This window comes from Misgurnus anguillicaudatus, chromosome 25 (assembly GCF_027580225.2).
Source record: "Misgurnus anguillicaudatus chromosome 25, ASM2758022v2, whole genome shotgun sequence".
Classification (NCBI taxonomy): Eukaryota; Metazoa; Chordata; class Actinopteri; order Cypriniformes; family Cobitidae; genus Misgurnus; species Misgurnus anguillicaudatus.
Window position 1 is genome coordinate 18,328,747 of NC_073361.2, and position 19,014 is coordinate 18,347,760.

Below are 19,014 nucleotides of genomic sequence, written 5' to 3' on the forward strand. Positions count from 1 at the left end.
TTAGTCTCTTTATTTATAAAGCTAAATTAAATTTTTACCTCTGTCTCCAATCTAATACCTTACCTCCTATTATAGCTGAATTCCTATTAACCCCATCTGGTATGACTCTTTCCTCATTGAAGGGGAAATCCGCACCTACAAGATATATTTTTATCAGATATAGCAGCGACTAGCGAAAGTACAAATAGTAACAAATACATTCCCGCATTCATACTGCAGTTGTTACAGAGGACAAGAAATGAACAGATTTCAGTAATAGAGGTGAACTGAAGATAACAGCATAGAATTGTCATTAAACGACAAATTTGTGTAAAATGTACAATGTACAGTATTGTGCAAAAGTCTTAGGCCACCATGCCAGAATTAGATTTGTTGTTTTTGCAATGTTATAGTGATCATATAATTGTTTCTCAGTGTCTTTAATAGAACACATCCATACAAGAAATGTGTATATAGTATTAAAAACTGTATAAAAATGTAAACTGATGTGTCCCCTTCACTTGAGCAATAGCAGGAAACTGCAGAATCTTTTAAACCCAAATAAAATTAAATCTTAATTTCAAATTTTAAAGAAATTAGTCTTTTTACTTCATTCTGTTCAAAAACGCTCAAGATGTAGTGCTAAGAGAGTACACACTAAACACTGACAATGCCTAAAGAAGACATTTAGTCCTGATTTTTTTTTTTTTGTACATATTTCCTGTATTTTCTGTTTGTATCAAATAGATTGAAAAATAAATAAAACAACAAGTCTGGTGGTGGTGGCCTAAGACTTTTGCACAGTCCTGTATGTGTCTGTAAAATGTCTGTGTCTTCGGAAAACCTAAAAAGACTTAAGTGATATTCATTGTTGGCATATTTTGTCCAGTACAATGCTCTAGAATGAGAACATACACTGTAAAAAGTGAAAAGTTAGGTGAAACTAACATTTTTCACCTAAAGTGAAACTAAAGTGAAATTTTAAGTTGAAATTTTTTTTATAAAAGTGTTACCAATTTAAGTAATTTTTATATTGATTCAACTTTTCACTTTTACAGTGTACTGTATGTTGAGTGCACCTAGCAAACTTGTTTCTGTGATTCGTGAATTCGTTATTACAACATGTAATAACATGTTGAAGTTGGAATATAACACGGAAGTAGCGTTACCAAACACAACTATTGGAAATCCAAAAACGCTGTGGTATTCCTGTGGCCTTTATGAATAATTCATTGATATCATATCAGTGTACACAATTATAAAGTCCCATGGAAAGGTCATGGAAATCATATGCTTTTATCTTTTTTCTTGATCATTTATACGTTGGTATGGAAGTTTTTCATAAATATACCCCACATTTAAAATATTTAAAATGCATTAAATGTTCATGTGCTCGATACTTCAAATTACGATTTTTTTAATACACTTTAAGGCAGCAGTACTCTGCCCTGAAGTATAAATACCTCAAGTCTACCTCAAACCAGCATAAGCAATTGTATTACATTTACACACACACACTGTAAAAAGTGAAAAGTTGGATCAACTTAAAAAATTACTTCCATTGGTAACACTTATAAAACTTAAGTTTTTTCAACTTAAAACTGACCAACTGAAGTAATTTGATCCAACGCTTTACTTTTTACAGTGCACTGTAAAAAATGTTGGTTCAAATAAAAAAATAAGTTACCTGGTTGCCTTAAAATTTTGAGTTAATTCAACTTAAAAGGACAATAAGTAGGATTTACCCCCATCTAGTGGTGAAATTGTATTTTGCATTCAAACGAACAGTGCTCTCTAGCGCCTCCCCTTTCCAAATGCGTGTTGCAACTACGGTATCCGTTATGTACCCACTGATCTCCTTGTCCGTTTCAGCTGGTTGACGTGTTCTGAATGAAAACGCGTTGTGGAAACACGTTGTGGTAGGCTAGTGCTTTTTGTCCCTCTCTGCTATTATAGTTTATCAATACGGCGGAACGATATGGATGCTTCCTTGGACTTACCCGTTCAATGTAAGTAAAGAGAAGAAATTCTAAGCTTACAAAGAAAAGTCAGATCACTGGCAGAGGTCATTTGACACCAACAAGGACATATTTATGAATAAGACATTGATTTTGATTAATAAAACACTTAAAATCCTACTTACAGTCCCTTTAAGAATATTAGCTGACACAACAATTTTGACACCAGTTTTTAATTAGCTAATATTTTTTTAAGTTAAATTAACTTACATTTTTAGGGCAAGCAGTTAACTTGTTTTTTAAGTTGAACCAACAAATCTTTTTTTAAGTTGCTGGCGTGACTAAACACCTTTCTTCTCAACACAACCTGCTCTCTCTCCCTCACACACCTATAATAATTCAATCTGCAGTACGTCTTAAGTGTATTGTGCACTACAGAGGTCACTTTGTCCACTAAGTGGACATTGACCATTTCACAGAACGACAGTGTAACACTAATGTTCTGCACTAGGTCTCACATTAAAGAAAATGGAAGGTCTGTTTACTCAGCCACGGTTGTAACGATGGGTCTAATGGGAGCGCACCGGCAAAATCTAAGAAGTACTGTATTGCACTCATATTCAGCATTTGTGTAGCACCTTTAAATCAAACTGAAAGGAATCCAATAACCGTAGCAGTTAAGAGGTAGTTTTCTGCAAAGGGACTTACATAGGACAGATCCCTCTGCACTTTACTAATACTTTACTTAAAAAAAAGGGGTGCTGAAATCAATAAGCTAGTTTTAGAAATGAAATGTCCATACTGTTTCATTGCACTACTGGGAAATACTGCAGTGCTGATGTACGACTGCCGCAGAAACAATACAAAGAAATCCCATGTGCTCTTTCAGAGCAAATCTAGTTTTGAAATACAATGTAATAAGATGCCAGAAGAGGGTGATATTGTTTATTGCCTGAAAATTTGACCAAGCAGGTTTTTTCCTTCAAGGTGGTTAGAGGATATTACATATTAATGCGTTTTAAAAGTTGCTATAAAGTTGGATTAACCAACAGATACAACATCTATTAAAGTACACTTTAAAAAATAGTGGGGTGTTTTAACCTATGGACAAATGTGCATATTTGACACAAAAAGGGGTTTAAACAACCCAGCATTTTTTTTATTTATTTAATTTTTTTAGTGTAGACATCTGGTGTATCTCGGTCGGTGCTCACCTCCTTCTAGGTGCCACGGGTCAGTTGCAGCGGACATGGGTGGGATCGTGAGGGGTGACGCTCCGCAGTTGGATTCCACTAGTTTACCCTGGTGTGTGACAGGTGCAGAACCACGGGACCTGAGTGCAGCTTTCAAAGGAGCGATGTCGTTGAACTGCACTCTAGACAGGCAGCCCACAAACCCCGGGGTGTTGTATTTTTCGATAATCACCGGGTCGATGTGACCGGTTTCTGCGGGAAGAAGCGAGACAAGCAGGCACCTAAAGTTAGAGCAATGCAAGAGTAAATGCATGTAAATGTTTGCAAAGCTAGAAATAGCAGATATGCAGAAAACTGATCCAAGTCTTGTTCCGGGAAATGTATTCTGTTTCATTGCAAGAAGAGGACAAGATCAATGCATGTTCATTTATAATGTACAAGAGATTATGTGCGTTACAATGGTGTGCTGATATAAACCCTTTGGGGAGGTGCGGCGTATCATTTTCACTTGAATAATAAACATGCCGATGATTAAGTCTTATCCTGTGAGTAATCCTGATGGATTCAGGCCTATTTTACATCATTTGTATTTGTATTTGGAAATGCAATAAGACAAACAATAAGACATGGAGTCTTTTACCGTGGTAAAATCACAGATACAGTATAAAATAATCCTTCTGGAAGAATTATGTTTATTATTCAACTTATTACAACAGTATATATTCTATAACTATGCTAAGAAGTTTTAATCAGATCTTTAAACATATTTAAGTAGCACAGCTTATAAGCTTAAAATACATTTCGCAGGTATTTTCATTAAACACACTATATTTGAATCCTTCCCTGCTCTCTTTCATTTTTCCAGACACACTGAGATATCCCGGTACTCAACCTTTGTTATATATCCAGCCTCTTCGAAGCATCTGCAGTGTGCTTTGTGCATGCAGCTAACTGCAGCACTCTCTCACCCCAGCCAGAGGTAAAGTACACAATTGGGTCTCTGCGGTAAAGCATTCCTAAAATACCACACTCAGAACAACAACAGAATGTAAAAAAACAAAGAAAGCTGTCTGTGGTGAATAAACACAAAGTTTTTAGATCCACTTTGAGAATGGTGGTATGCCATAGACAACTACGCATATAGCATTTGCGATGGATGGGCATCATTCAGAATTAAGAATAGCTTTATTATTCAAATTCAATTTCTAAATAAGAAGTGGTTTTGAACACAGTCAACAAAGTATAAGTTAAAATAAAAAGGTGGTACAATGAATCAAATGAAATAAATTTTTTGTAAGTATAGTTTTTAATATGCATATTATTCAGTATTAATACTTTTGATGTTACACATGATATGATACATGATGATTATCATATCATGATTAAACATCTTAATTTAACTAAGGCCTATTCCTGGCCTTGTCTGTGAAATCAGGCCTATGTCTTATGATAAAAAGTCTGCATGCTTCAAATGTCACATTTCAATGCACTGTAGTAAAAAAAAGGTAAAACAACTTGGTTTTGCAACTACCTTTTGCAACTTTGTTGATTGTATCTTAAAAGCGTTTACATCATTCGAATCACAAGAATCTAACCTTTCCAAAGATATGTGACATGTTTAACTTTTTCTTTTGTCATGAAGTTTTCTGTCAAATAATGCAGTGTTCCACCCACAGTAAATGGGACTTTAAGGGGTTAAACAAAAAATTAAGGCAGCAAAGATTTTTTTTTACAGTGTTTGCATATTCATCATTCGACACCATTGCTGAGTACTGTAAAAAAAATGCAGCATTTTTCTCAAATCAACATTTATTTTTATGTTACTTTAACTTGAAAAAATAAGTTCATCAATTTTAACTTGATTTTATAAGTTATGTAATTTTTTTATATTGTAGTTTATCCGTAATATTTCAGTTTTTCCAAAGACATCATTCCAGCGGTTTAAAAAACGTCACACAGGCAAAGTTCACAGATGCATCTTGAAACCGGACTTGGCAATGTGTCTGAAACTAACAAAATAAACATCTATCAATGCGTTCTAATGGATGGAGGTGGAGACTAATTTGCATATGTATACTGTAGATTTGCATATAATAAATGAGGGAATTACATTTAAGCAGTTTTAAAGCATGTAGAAATTACTGTCATAATACATGCTATTATGATGCTCAAAGATGCGTTTTAAGTGATAAAATGATTGCCTACCGAGAGCCTTTAATGTATATCACTGAGCCAAACAACATGACCAAGTTTAAAATTTGTTGTGCACATTTATAATGGCATAATGACAATGCTTAACTTCAAATGCTAATATCAATACCAATATCCTAAGGGATGTTGCCACTTCAATTCAAATTTAAATGAACTGAAAGGAAGCCAGTTCTGAATTTTGTTCATCCAAGCTTTGCATAAAACTACATACAGCGGGGAAAATAAGTATTTGACGCATCAGCATTTTTATCAGTAAGGGGATTTCTAAGTGGGCTATGGACACAAAATTTCCACCAGATGTATCCATCAAGCCAAATATTGAATTCATACAAAGAAATCAAAATATTTAAGTATACAAGTTGAGTCATAATAAATAAAGTGATGGAGGCACACAGGAAAGACTTTATGATGGGTGAAAGCAAACAACTCTCTCAAGATCTTCGTAATCTTATTGTTAGAAAGCATTTTGATGGAAATGGTTATAGGCGCATTTCCAGAATGCTGAATGTTCCTGTGAGCACTGTGGGGGCCATTATCCATAAATGGAAAAAGCATTACTTCACCCTAAACCGGCCACGATCAGGTGCTCCACGTAAGATACCTGTAAGAGTCCAAAGAATAATCAGGAGAGCCAAGAACCACTTGGGCAGAACTTCAGGAAGACCTTGCATCAGCAAGTACTGTTTAAAAAGAAAACTATAAGCAAAGCACTGAACCGCTATGGCATCCATGCACGGTCAATATCCAAGACTTAAAAGCATGTGGAGGCTCGGATAAAGTTTGTGTCATTTCACTTTATTTATTATGACTCAACTTGTATACTTAAATATTCTGATTTCTTTTTATTATCTCAATATTTGGCTTGATGGCTACATCTGGTAGAAGTTTTGTGTCAATAGGCCACTTAGAAATCCCCTTATTGATAAAAATGCTGATGTGTCAAATACTTATTTTCCCTGCTGTATCTTAGTATCCGCTTTTCTAAGTATCTCAGGTTTTAGAATTTGAGCAACGTGGTGCCTCATACTCTCCATAACACAGACATTTCAGCAATAAGAAGTGGTTCTTGATTTATTTATGTTTGTTAAAGGCAACACATTTTCATCTATCCATCTCTCAATTAGACTAAACTTTTATGAGTGGTTGAGCCATGTCTGTCGAAACCTAAATAAATACAGTCTGTGAGCTGTATTGGCAGCTCAAACCACAACATAATTTTTCTCCAGGGCTGCTATATGGCCAGAAAACTATTAGTCTCTGCAGTCAACAAACAATCACTAATCCAGGATAAACCCAGACGACCACAAACACCAACATATTCAGCATGCTAGGCCTGTCAAGTCCAAAAAATGATTTCCTTTTAAATGCATCACAATGAAACGGATCATCCACAAAACGATACAGTCAATCTCACCCATTAAAGCTCAGAAAGCAAACATATGTGATAACATCGTCATGAATATGTCTTCATCTCACAGCCTCACTGGCACATCTAGTAAGATGCCCATGAATACCAATACATAAAATCTGATCCGCCTCGTGGGTATCAGTGATCTTGTTTTGATATGAAGCAACTAAGGAGACAAAGCTGTATAGAGATTTGTTAAATCTGAGGTTCATTTTCCAAATATTTGATATTATGTTATATCACATTTTGTTTAAATAAATAAAATATTAAATCAGAGAGTTATTTTAATGAATAATTAAAAATTTCACATTAAAAAAAAATTATTCTTTATATAGTGCAAGTAGATTTGCTGCACAGCACCTGCAGATCAACCTTTAAACATTCAGGTTCACGTGTGTTATATTCATGAAATACAACAATCTGTTGTGGCTCCACAGCCATGAAACGTGGCTGGAATATTCATGAGAAATGACTGATTATTGCTGTTAGAAATTCAGATGGAAAGCTCTTGAGATTTCTCCTTTGCCGAACCCTTCATGATGCACTGATTGCCATGGATGTACAGTTAGATTAGCACCACATTACCAGTTGTTTTGTCCAAAACAGGGTTTTCATTACAATGTTTTATGCCCTTTATAAAAATGTAATATTAAATCAGCCAAACCTACTGCACTGCTTTTCTATTGCCACCCATGCAGACAACAATAATATAAGCAGCACTGCAGATCTGTTGATGACTCGAGTCAAAGTTAGGGCCCTAGCACAGAGGAGTGACGAAAATTTACATGTGGTATAGGCGTCAGAAGTGGGCGTGTAGAAATGACTCGATAGCGCCACCTGCAAAAATTCAAAAAGAACAATCCTTCCGCTACGAAAACTGTATCGATAATAAATTTGGTAGGGTCATCTATCACCCCAAGATCTACAAAAATGTTTCTTGGAATCAAGCTGTAAACCCCACAGGAAGTCGGCCATTTTGAATTTTCTCTGTAGCTTGAGTGCAAATTTTGCCATTTCTGGGCTTCGTACTTGAACAAACTCCTCCTACAGATTTCATTAGATTAAAACCATATTTTGTCTGTGTCATCTAAAGGCCTTTGCGATGTTAAATTGCGTAGATCTTGACTTTTCGTTTGAGGGTGTGTCCGTGGCGGCCTGACAAATTTCTGCTTTTCGCCATAAAACAGGAAGTTGTTCTAACTCAGGCTTACAATGTCCAATCTGACCCACACTTCACATGTTTGATTAGTGCCCTGGCCTGAACACATTAACATGGAATTATTCACATACAGTCATAGCGCCACCTGCTGCCAGCAGAAAATGTAAGGTTTTACCTTATGATTTACTGTTTATAGAAATTTAATTAGATGATCATCTTATTTGGCCAGACAGATCTTAAGGTCTTTGCGATGATAAATTGTAAAGATCTTGACTTTTCGTTGAAGTGGCAGCCTGGCAAAATTTGATGTTTCACCATGAAACTGGAAGTTGTAATTCAGGCATACAATGTCTGACCTGCCCCATACTTAACACGGTTAATAAGGGGCCGGGCCTGAAAACATCAACATAGCAAAATACAGATATAGTCATAGCGCCACCTAAAGGCAACAGGAAACACTGATTCACTGCTCTAAGAGATTTAACAATATCAACATCATATTTGGTCAGTCTAATTAGAATATCCACATATATTTACACACTAAAATGCATATCCCCACTGTTCACTGTTTTTCCTAAGGCCATCGGGTGACGGTGCACATACGTGCGAGGGCCCTTCCATCTCTGCTTGCAGCTTTAATTACAATTTGGACTTAAAGTTTATTATGATCTGCGTCTATAAAAAACAAAATCTTGTTGTTTGTCAGAAGCCAAACTAAGAAATGTGAATCAGTGTAGAATATATAGCAATGATAAAATGCAGATTATATCTTGCTTCCTGTCCTGTTGATCTTAGACAGCACATGGTGCTTTTAGCGTGGTAGTGCAATAGTATTCAAAGCATTTACTGTAGATTCATGATGTCTGACTGATATGAACAAAGGTTAGGGATAGTCTGACCTGCTAGTGCATTCCATTGTGCATTTCTATGTGCCTGTTTTTGTGGCAGGACGGGCAAAATAAGCCTGGGAAAAACAAAGCCATCCACAGCAAGCCACCACAAACGATTTTGCATGCTGTAACTTAAAAGTTAAGTATTTTGCATAAATGTCATTGAGATTCCTTACAATTGCATGCATTATTGCACATCAAATAAGATTCTTACCATCAACAGACAACTGCAATGCACCCACACCTGTAGCCACAAGCTGTACACGCCTGCTCCTGTTTTATAACCTGGTTAAGTGTAGGACCCCAATTCTGAATCCAAAAATCTTTTCCAAAACTGAATCACACTTTAAAGCATATTAGCATGCAAGTTCTGTACAGAGTTATTTAACACAAGTAACACTGTTATTTGAATAGCTTTAACAGCTCTTTTGTCTATGAGCTTCTGAAAAATCTGATTAATTATTAAAAAGCATAAAAGTAAACAATGCTATCATACCAGACACAATTATTGCTTGGGAGAGAGAGAGAGAGTGCGAGAAGCAAGCAGGGAAAGAGGGGGAAAATTAGGGATTGAAGACGGATGGACTGGGAGATGGAATGAAGGGGAGGGATGAAAGAGGTTTCCATAGTAACAAATGGAAGCTGATGTAGCAGGAGTGTGTGACAGAGGGAGGTGGGAAAGACTGGATCGAACAGTAGAAAAAGTGATAATGTGAATTTCAATGACACGGTGACCACAAACACATCACTGGGCTGATGGATGCATCTCTCTCCATGCGTTCCATCCCTTTGTCTTTCCTTATGGCATTTTTCACATTTTTTTGTTCATGCCCCTCTTTAGAAGGTCTATTGCTGTGGTCTTGCTGTAGTTTGCAGAATGGGTGTGATAGGGAGGAGGGGTCACCATCTTGGTGCATGATGCCCCATGTGCTAACAGATGTAGACAGAGCAACACCTGTCGTGTTACATATATAAACCTCTGAAACCTGCACGTAAAGTCCAACCAGGATCTCATTAGGAAACAGGACAACATAATTGGGAAAATAAGGAAAAATTAAAATGAGCAACTGGATTAGAACAGATATGCATATAGTTGCTTCTCACCTATATTTTATATTAGCCATAGTAAAAGGAGAAACACTATCTACATAACATGCATCTCAAACAGGCTAAAACACAGGCAATGCAAAAAAATTGCTCCAAGCAAATAAACCCCAAACACATTTACTAATATCCAAACATACTGTCTGTTGTTAAGGTTTATCAGAATAAACAAACACATAACATGCATTCTCTACCATAAAACACCATACAACACCAGCAGCATCAATGCTGCAGTACACGCATAAAAATTACCTTGCCAGGCAAATGTTTGCTCCTTCAAAATACCAGCGCACTTCTCCCTCAAAATGTATGCCTTTCGTCCACGTTGCAGATGCTCCTGCTCGTATGTATATATGTATGTGTCTGCAGCTGGGGCTGGTTGCTTACAGACTGCAGCTCCTATGCTGTTCTGCACTCATTCATATCCTCAACACCTGGAAACTGGATCTCACCACTGCCTGGATCTGGATCGCTCTCAACTATTGCGCTGGGTATGTAAACCATGATGCAGTGCTGCTGGACGACTGTGCCCAGAGCTGCGTAATGTTCACAGAATAGCCAATGACATCATCCATTTGTAGACGGACTAAATAATCATATCTGTTTTGTGTATGCCGCACACAATTTTTTTTTTGTTGCCACTAGATTCAAGATCCAAGATGCAATCTCAAACATAGCCCCAATAATTATTCGGCTACATATTTCAGAGACTTTGTGTAAAGGTGAATTTAAAAATAGTTTTATTATGCAATATTTAATGCAAATTATTAACAATACAGGACACTTTCACTGTTAGTGCTGTCTGCCTTTATAGTTTCATATACAGTATCTAATAAAAAAAATGATTCCCTGGAGTCTGTTTAGCTACAAAGTCATTAAATATCAATTATGAGAAGCCCCTCAAATGCTGAAGATTAAAGCCGTGAATAACATACAGATTTATAGCTGACTATGCCCTCAGGGGACCAATTTACATTAGAAAGGCACATAAATATATTCATTCAGATGAGTGATAGACTTATAATCTTCCCTGAGGATTAAACACATTTCAGTCTGTCTATCTACGTGTTTACTGAGTTCTCAGCTGCCGATGATGATAAGACTTCACTTCATATCACTGCTATATTTAAAACAATGAAGCTTTTATTCTGATTTTGTTTCCGGAAACATTTCTCTAGGGGTTTCATTAAATATATATTTATTATAAAGTCATCACTGTTTGTTTACACACACTGAGGTAGGAGTCGAGGTATTGACTTATTGACTGACTATAGACATTAGGCTTACACTGATATTTCAAAGGCGGCATTATGTCTCACATTAAAGGATTAGTCCATTTTCTTTAAAAAAAATCCAGATAATTTACTCACCACCATGTCATCCAAAATGTTGATGTCTTTCTTTGTTCAGTCGAGAAGAAATTATGTTTTTGAGAAAAACATTCCAGGATTTATCTCATTTTAATGGACTTTAATGGACCCCAACACTTAACAGTTTTAATGCAGTTTAAAGTTGCAGTTTCCGTGTATGTTACGGCAATGTTACTAGGTTTTTTTATGGAAGCAGTCCCAGGACATTTACAGGACGTGTTTGTTTTGACACAGGAGTCTCTGCCAATTTTACGGAAATTTTCTGGGACCAAAGTGCCGTGTAAATGGCTTTCTCTCATTTTAATTTACTTTAATGGACACCAACACGTAACATTTTTAATGCAGTTTAAAATTGCAGTTTCTCTAAGAACTCTAAGCAATCCCAAACAAGGCATAAGGGTCTTATCTAGCGAAATGTTTGTCATTTTTGACAAGAAAAGTAAAAAATATGCACTTTTAAACCACAACTTCTCGTCTATTTCCGGTCGTGTGACGCGCCAGCGCGACCTCACGCAATATGTCATCACGTCAAGAGGTCACGGATGATTTATGTGAAACTACGCCCCAGTGTTTATAAGTGTGGAGAAAGAGGACCATTCCGATGTTGTTGTATGTCGACTAATTAATGTCTTTGTGTCAGTTTATTGTTTAAAATGGTCTGCAAATGTGAGTTTCATATATGTAACACGTGACCTTTCCACGGCATTACGCAATTACGTGAGGTTGTGCTGGCGCGTCACAGGACCAGAGATAGACGAGAAGTTGTGGTTTAAAAGTGCTTTTTTATTTTTCGTATAAAAAATGACAATCGTTTCGCTAGATAAGACCCTTATGCCTCGTTTGAGATCATTTAGAGTCCTTTGGAACTGCAATTTTAAACGGCATTAAAACTGTTAAGTGTTGGTGTCCATTAAAGTCCATTAAAATGAGAAAAATCCTGGAATGTTTTCCTCAAAAAAACATAATTTCTTATCAACTGAACAAAGAAAGACATCAACTTTTGGATGACATGGTGGCGAGTAAATTATCTGGATTTTTTTTAAGAAAATGGACAATCCTTTAATTAAGTTAGATATTCCAATGTGAACAACCCAGAAACGAATTAATTGTGTATAAAACATTGTTTAATTTAATTTAATTACAGTGGTAAATGTCATCTAAACAAACTCTCAAACAACAAAGAAACTAGAGCTCAGATGACTTGTTTTGAATGGTGCCAAGATTTCAGCAAAAAACGCTGAGATACAGCAAAAGGAAAATAAAACTACACTAGATTCCTGGCAAACAGCCAGGGATAAAAGCACATAACCTTCAGTCCTGCTTGATAAAAATAATGATTGGAGAAGTCTGGTTTCTTTGAAAAAGATAAGAGTCTGACTCCCACCTGCAAGGTTTGCTTTAAAAACAACCAGCACGAACCTTAAGCCCCTGCTGAATCACTGCCATCTCATATACTTGTGAATCATTCAGATACAATAACTATACAGGACAAACAGATACGAAAAACCATGCGGGGTCAAGGAGAACTCTAGGTAATTTATCTGCTTGGTGGGGTGCACGGCACTTACTTGACATAAGAGTGGATGTAATGTGAGATGAAAGATTAAAACATGCAAACTTGCTGAATGCATTATATGTAAATCATTTTATCCCTGTGGAGCGTTCCTTTCGTTCTTCAACACTTTTTGCTTCATTATCATGCAGTGTGAACTTGTCAAAACTGATGAATAAACTTCAAAGGCGTCCTACATTCTTCTTGTTTTGCCTCTGAATATTTACTTGTAAAATCTAACTTTGGGGAGCCAATTGATAAAACAGTCTACAAACTCTTTATAAAAGTAAAAATTTATATTTTACCAACATTTCAAGAAATCACCAAAGTTTGACAATTGTTGAGATTATCAACACATTTGGATCCCAGGAAAACAGTACGGAAAGTTTTGGGTCCTGTAGATCAGTGCTTCCCAACCATTTTCACTTCAAGACCCCTTAGTTGCCCACAACAACATTTGAAGGACCCCCACTCACACTTTTTCACATAAAATTAAATAAAACTTGGTATGACTAGACAGATGTATTTTCGCTACTAAAATGGCCAAATTGATTTTTGCTTGTTTTCGCTCATTTTTCAATGCTTGTTTTGTCCAATTTTTAATCATTTTAAGTCATCTTGAGGCCCCCTTGGAAATGTGCTGAGGCCCCTCTGTGGGCCCTGACCCCCTGGTTGGGAAACGTTGCTGTAGATGACCAACTCTAACCCCATCCGTAAAATTGGCAGAGGGGCTTCTGTGTAAACACAAACACGTCCCGTAAATTTTTTGGTATCGCTGCCGTAAAGAGGACCTAGTAACATTGCCGTAACATATGCGGAAAGCATTCTGTGTGAACAAGATGCAGAAACAATGCCGTAAGGGGCGCGCATGTCATCGCAACCAGAAATTATGGTTTAGCTCTTTGACACAAAGATTTCATATGCAGATTAACATTCACAACGAGAAATGTCGGCAAACTGGAGTAAAGCAGAGATCAGGAAGTTTGTCACTATCCGTGTTAAAGCTGAGATCATTCACCAGCATGACAGAACAGAGCGTCACGCACTCCTTATGATCTTGTCATAAAAAAAAATGCACGTGCGTGGTTTCACGAAAGAGATAATAAATATAGCTCAAATTGAGTAAACTTACCAGATTGTTCGACCTCCTCACTCACTTTCTGCCAAACAAGATCCTTTTAATTCCTGTAAAATTACGAAGATGTCTCGTGTAGCAATGATGATTGTCCTCCATTGTTGTTTTGTTTTTTTGCTTCTGCTCGTTTCCTGTAATCACGTCACTGCTAGAGCAAGCTCCTGATTGGTTAACGCGGTACGAAAATCCGCCAAAGTTCCGATTTTTCAACTCGCGTGAAGCGTGCCATCCGCACCGCGCCATTCGTGCTTACCGTGCCGCGCCTATTCGCGTCTTTGCATTGACGTAACATGTAAATCACTTGCGCATGCCGCCTCTTCCGCGTCTGGTGTGAATGCACCATTACAAGTGCAGGACTTTAAATACGTCATGTGTTTTTAAGGGATCTTTACGGTATGTGTGTAAATGCACTCACAGATTCTGAAAAATCATTGTCAGTGTGAATGAACCAAAAATCTTGGACAAAACCCGGACACATTTTCCGTAAAGAAAGGACTTTAGTCTGTGGCATGGTGTCGATATGAACCATGAACAACGACAACATTTTAACAGACATTGTACTTGGATGGTTTCAAGTGCAATTGGGCACAGTGGCTCAGTGGGTCCCTGTGTCAGCATGGGTTTACTCCGGGTACTCTAGTTTCCTCCCACCAGCCAAAAACATGCAAGTTAGGTGAATTGGGGACACAAAATTGCTCCTCCCCCAACCTATGGATTAATTTATGGGGATCAACCTGTGTATGGATTAACTGGTTCTCGTCATGAATATAGCAATAGATGCTGGAATGGCGTGAAAAATAAATAAATTGGGCAAAAGCCATTTTGTTTCTCATACATAAATCCCATTCTGTTTCCCTTCTCATGGATAAGCAAACCACATTTCACTTCACTCATTCACGCCTAAAATATCTGAGGAATATTCAGACAATAATTCTGCAACAAATAACTATAAACCTGGTGCAGTGGCACCCATAAAGAACAAAGAGCAGCAACATCAGCTTTCTGGTCCACTAAGAAACCTCAGAAGTACAAAGCTTCCCTACCCATCCAGCCTGTGAGATCACACTTAGACGAGGAGAGAATTTTGATAGCGGGGTGGGGCTGGATGCTGTGGTAGCACAGTGAGTGCTGCACATCTCCCTCTCTGTTCGAGATTTAAGACCATCACAGCTTAGCAGAATATATACGGCTGGGGAGGAGTCACCAGAACATCTAGAAGTTTAATGCAGTCTCCAGGGTCTACAAAGCACATGGTCGTTTAGTTAGCTTTATATCTCTTGCAATTAATGCTAATTCACACAGCTTGTGTTGAGTGGTTGCCACTGCCTGTGGCTTTGATGCTTGTTGTGCTTATTGAGGCTTATTGATTGCCTGAAATATAGGTTTATATCACAAATGGTGTTAGATGAGTTATAATATGTGCTGAAATTGACACTGTAGGGGTTTAGAACAATGAAACATAATTATTTGATTTAAATATTGAATTTTCTGGTTGCCTAAAATCATTTAATCCTCTTGCCAAGACCATTGATATAATGCATAAGATTTAGTATTGATCAGATCAGTCTCTGGGATAAAGTGTGTGTGTGTGTGTGTGTGTGTGTGTGTGTGTGTGTGTGTGTGTGTGTGTGTGTGTGTGTGTGTGAGAGAGAGAGAGAGAGAGAGAGAGAGATACAGAGAGAGAGAGAGAGAGAGAGAGAGAAACTGCATGTGGTTTCTCGAATGCTCAAACTGCTGCATCGCCAGCTTTTCTGCCAAAAGACTGACCAAGGTACTGCATAGTGTCTATTACTCTGACACACAGCGAAACGTTAATGCATTAGCAGTATTACTTTAACATTTTAATTTGTGTAATAAAAATACTTTGCCGATTATCAACATATTAGTGAAATACTATGATGCCCAGCTGATGCCTGACCAACGACCAACGACCACCGGCAGAACCCGCTTAACCTCCGCTTAATCTCCTTATCCGTTTCTATGTATATATATATATATATCTCCCAAGGGTTTTTCCCTCCTAGGACTTTTTTTTAATTCCCCGGCTAAAAAGTCTGGGTTTTTTTCTCCTAGGGGGTTTTTCAACCCGCGGAGGCAGCCTTCTTGGGCTTAACTTAGCATCCTCTTCTTTATGTTACATTAGTAATACGCACGCTTACAATGTTGATGCATAGTCGTAGCAAATTTAGCTGCTTGTGCTATTATGTATTATGTTGTGTTATCTGTCGATTTTCAGTGCTTTCCACTGCTTCTATTAAAGGCGGAGTCCACGATGTTTGAAAAACGCGTTGGAAAAGGAGACGGGCCGACTACCAAAACACACTTATAGCCAATCAAATCAAATCAAATGCCGGGTTGCGTATGTGTGGGGCGGGTCTATCAACAGAAGGTCCAGATTCTATTGGGGTAGGGGCGTGTTTGTTTAGGTGATTTCAAATATCAACATTGGCTTTCAAACATCATGGACTCCGCCTTTAATGTAAAGCTGCTTTGAAACAATCACCAATTGTGAAAAGCGCAATATAAATAAATTTGAATTGAATTCTCCATAGCAATACAACAGCTTATATGCTTTTCAACACAATTATTTACTGAGAAAGTTAAAGGTGAAGTTGGTGATTTGGAAGATGTTAACTTCAGCGTGATAGCATTGAAGGCATATGATCCAACCCTCACTGCAAATTGCCATCCTAAGCCACGCCTCCTCCAAAATGCTTAAACACACAGCAGACTGGAAGCGAGACAAAAAGAGAATAAAAAAGTCTGAAATCGGTCCGCAAATAATACGTAAATGCGCAGACGACGTGATCGCGCCTGCATGCAAACACACGCTGACTGACAGGAAACCCTTACAAAAATTAACCATGTTTTTTTGTGGTAATAGTTTAGTAATCATGCTTAAATTAATAGTAATCAATACAATAAAATTACTACACCTTTACTACAAAAAAATTGTAAGGGTTCCCTGGCAGTCAGCGTGTGTTTGCTACCACTGTGCACCCAGGGGCGTTGCACAAGATCTCGGGCCCTTTGCATAGGCAGTCCTAATGGGGCCTCTTTTTCTTTGGGGCCCTGGTAATCAGTACTGGTTTTACCCCCAGTCCGACGCCCCTGTGTGCACCCTTGTTCATGCAAGCACGATCATACTTTTTACTACAGTAACCATGGATTAACTGTGTTTTTTATAGGGATGGACCGATTGTTCGGCAGCCGAGATTGTTCGGGAACCGAGATTATTCAACAATAACCACCACTGATAATATAGTTATGTATATTATATTGCATTTCTGTCAAGAGATCCTTTCTAAAGTTAAACAATGTACCTTTAAATAGGTTTGTACAATTAAAACAAACTGAATGTAGCCAAGTATTTCTCATGTACTTTCAATATCACGGTGATACAATCAACACTTACAGAACAGAAACACAGTTGCTATGTGATTTTAATCACACTTTATACTAAAGTTTCCTTTTTCAGGACATTTGTTCCAACTTAACCAGAGTTTTTAACATAGAAATAGGCAAAGGTTTTACACCTTCTTCTCCACAGCATTGTAAAACATCACAGTAGAGAATGAACACAGCCGTTATATATCTTAAAGAGTGAGCTCAGATGCTGCGTCTCACTAGCAGAAGCCTTAATGTTGTTCTAATTCCCAAAACACAATTACAGCCCACAGACACAGAGAGCAGCCCCTGCTTAATGTCTGAATTAGTCTGATTTATTAAAACTGCACAGGCTCTGAAAAAAAACTCAACAGAAGACAAAATCAGCAGTCCACATTTTCCATCACACCTTACATTACATTTATGCATTTATCTGACGCTTTCATCCAAAGCGATACAGTAGATTCAATGCATACTTTTTATCAGTTTCTTTGCAAAGCTAATGTAAAAGCTACAGTTTACACACTGATTTCCCCCAGGTCTCCTTGTTAGTAAAAAGTTAATGTTAACATAACTCATTCTGACATGAAAGATTAAAGGAATATTACATTTTCTTAAAAGAAAAATCCAGATAATTTACTCATCATCATGTCATCCAAAATGTTGATGTCTTTCTATGTTCAGTCGAGAAGAAATTATGTTTTTTGAGGAAAACATTGCAGGATTTTTCTCATTTTAATGGACTTTAATAGACACCAACAATTAACACTTAACAGTTTTTTTTAACGGAGTTTCAAAGGACTATAAACAATCCCAAACGAGGCATAAGGGTCTAGCAAAACGATTGTCATTTTTGACAAGAAAAATAACAAATATACACTTTTAAGGCACAACTTCTCATCTAGATCCGGTCGTGATGCGCCAGGTGACCCCACGCAATACGTCATGACGTCAAGAGGTCACAGAAGACGAACGCGAAACTCCGCCCCAGTGTTTACAAGTGTGTTGATAGAGGACCGTTCCGACGGCTACTAATTAATGTCTTTGTGTCAGTTTATTGTTTACAATGGTCCGCAAATGTGCGTTTTATATATGTAACACGTGACCTCCCTACATCACGACCCATTTACGTTAGGTCACGCTGGACCGGACCTAGACGAGAAGTTGTGGTTTAAAAGAGCATATTTTTTATTTTTCTTGTCAAAAATGACAATCGTTTCACCATTTAAGACCCTAATGCCTCTTTTGGGATTGTTTATAGTCCTTTGAAACTCTGTTGAAAAAAACTGTTTCGTGTTGAGTTAAGTGTTAATTGTTGTTGTCTATTAAAGTCCATTAAATGAGAAAAAATCCTGCAATGTTTTCCTCAAAAAACATAATTTCTTCTCGACTGAACAAAGAAAGACATCAACATTTTGGTTGACATGGTGGTGAGTAAATTATCTGGATTTTTCTTTTAAGAAAATGGAATGAAATTTTTAAGGTTGCCAGTCCTTCTACCTGTTCCCAATAACTCTAATGTTATTATATATTTAGTTTATATTATTAACATACTCGGGGACATCATGAGAAATAGGACACAGACACATACTTGCTATATCACTGGCCTGATGGCACTATGGCCATATCCTGTGCATGTAGCATAGTAAATATTCCCATAGCTAACAG

General features: G+C 37.3%; 1 protein-coding gene across 1 annotated transcript in view; it reads right to left on the reverse strand.

Moving 5' to 3' along the window:
• The window catches only part of cntnap2a (contactin associated protein 2a), a 459,495-nt gene that overhangs the window by 1,363 nt on the left and 439,118 nt on the right, over positions 1 to 19,014 (reverse strand). Inside the window, exons 22-23 of the mRNA XM_073864211.1 lie at positions 3,152 to 3,382; positions 64 to 135 (exon numbers count right to left, since the gene is read on the reverse strand). Of these exons, the coding sequence (XP_073720312.1) occupies positions 64 to 135; positions 3,152 to 3,382 (303 nt within the window). The remainder of the gene's footprint in view (positions 1 to 63; positions 136 to 3,151; positions 3,383 to 19,014) is intronic.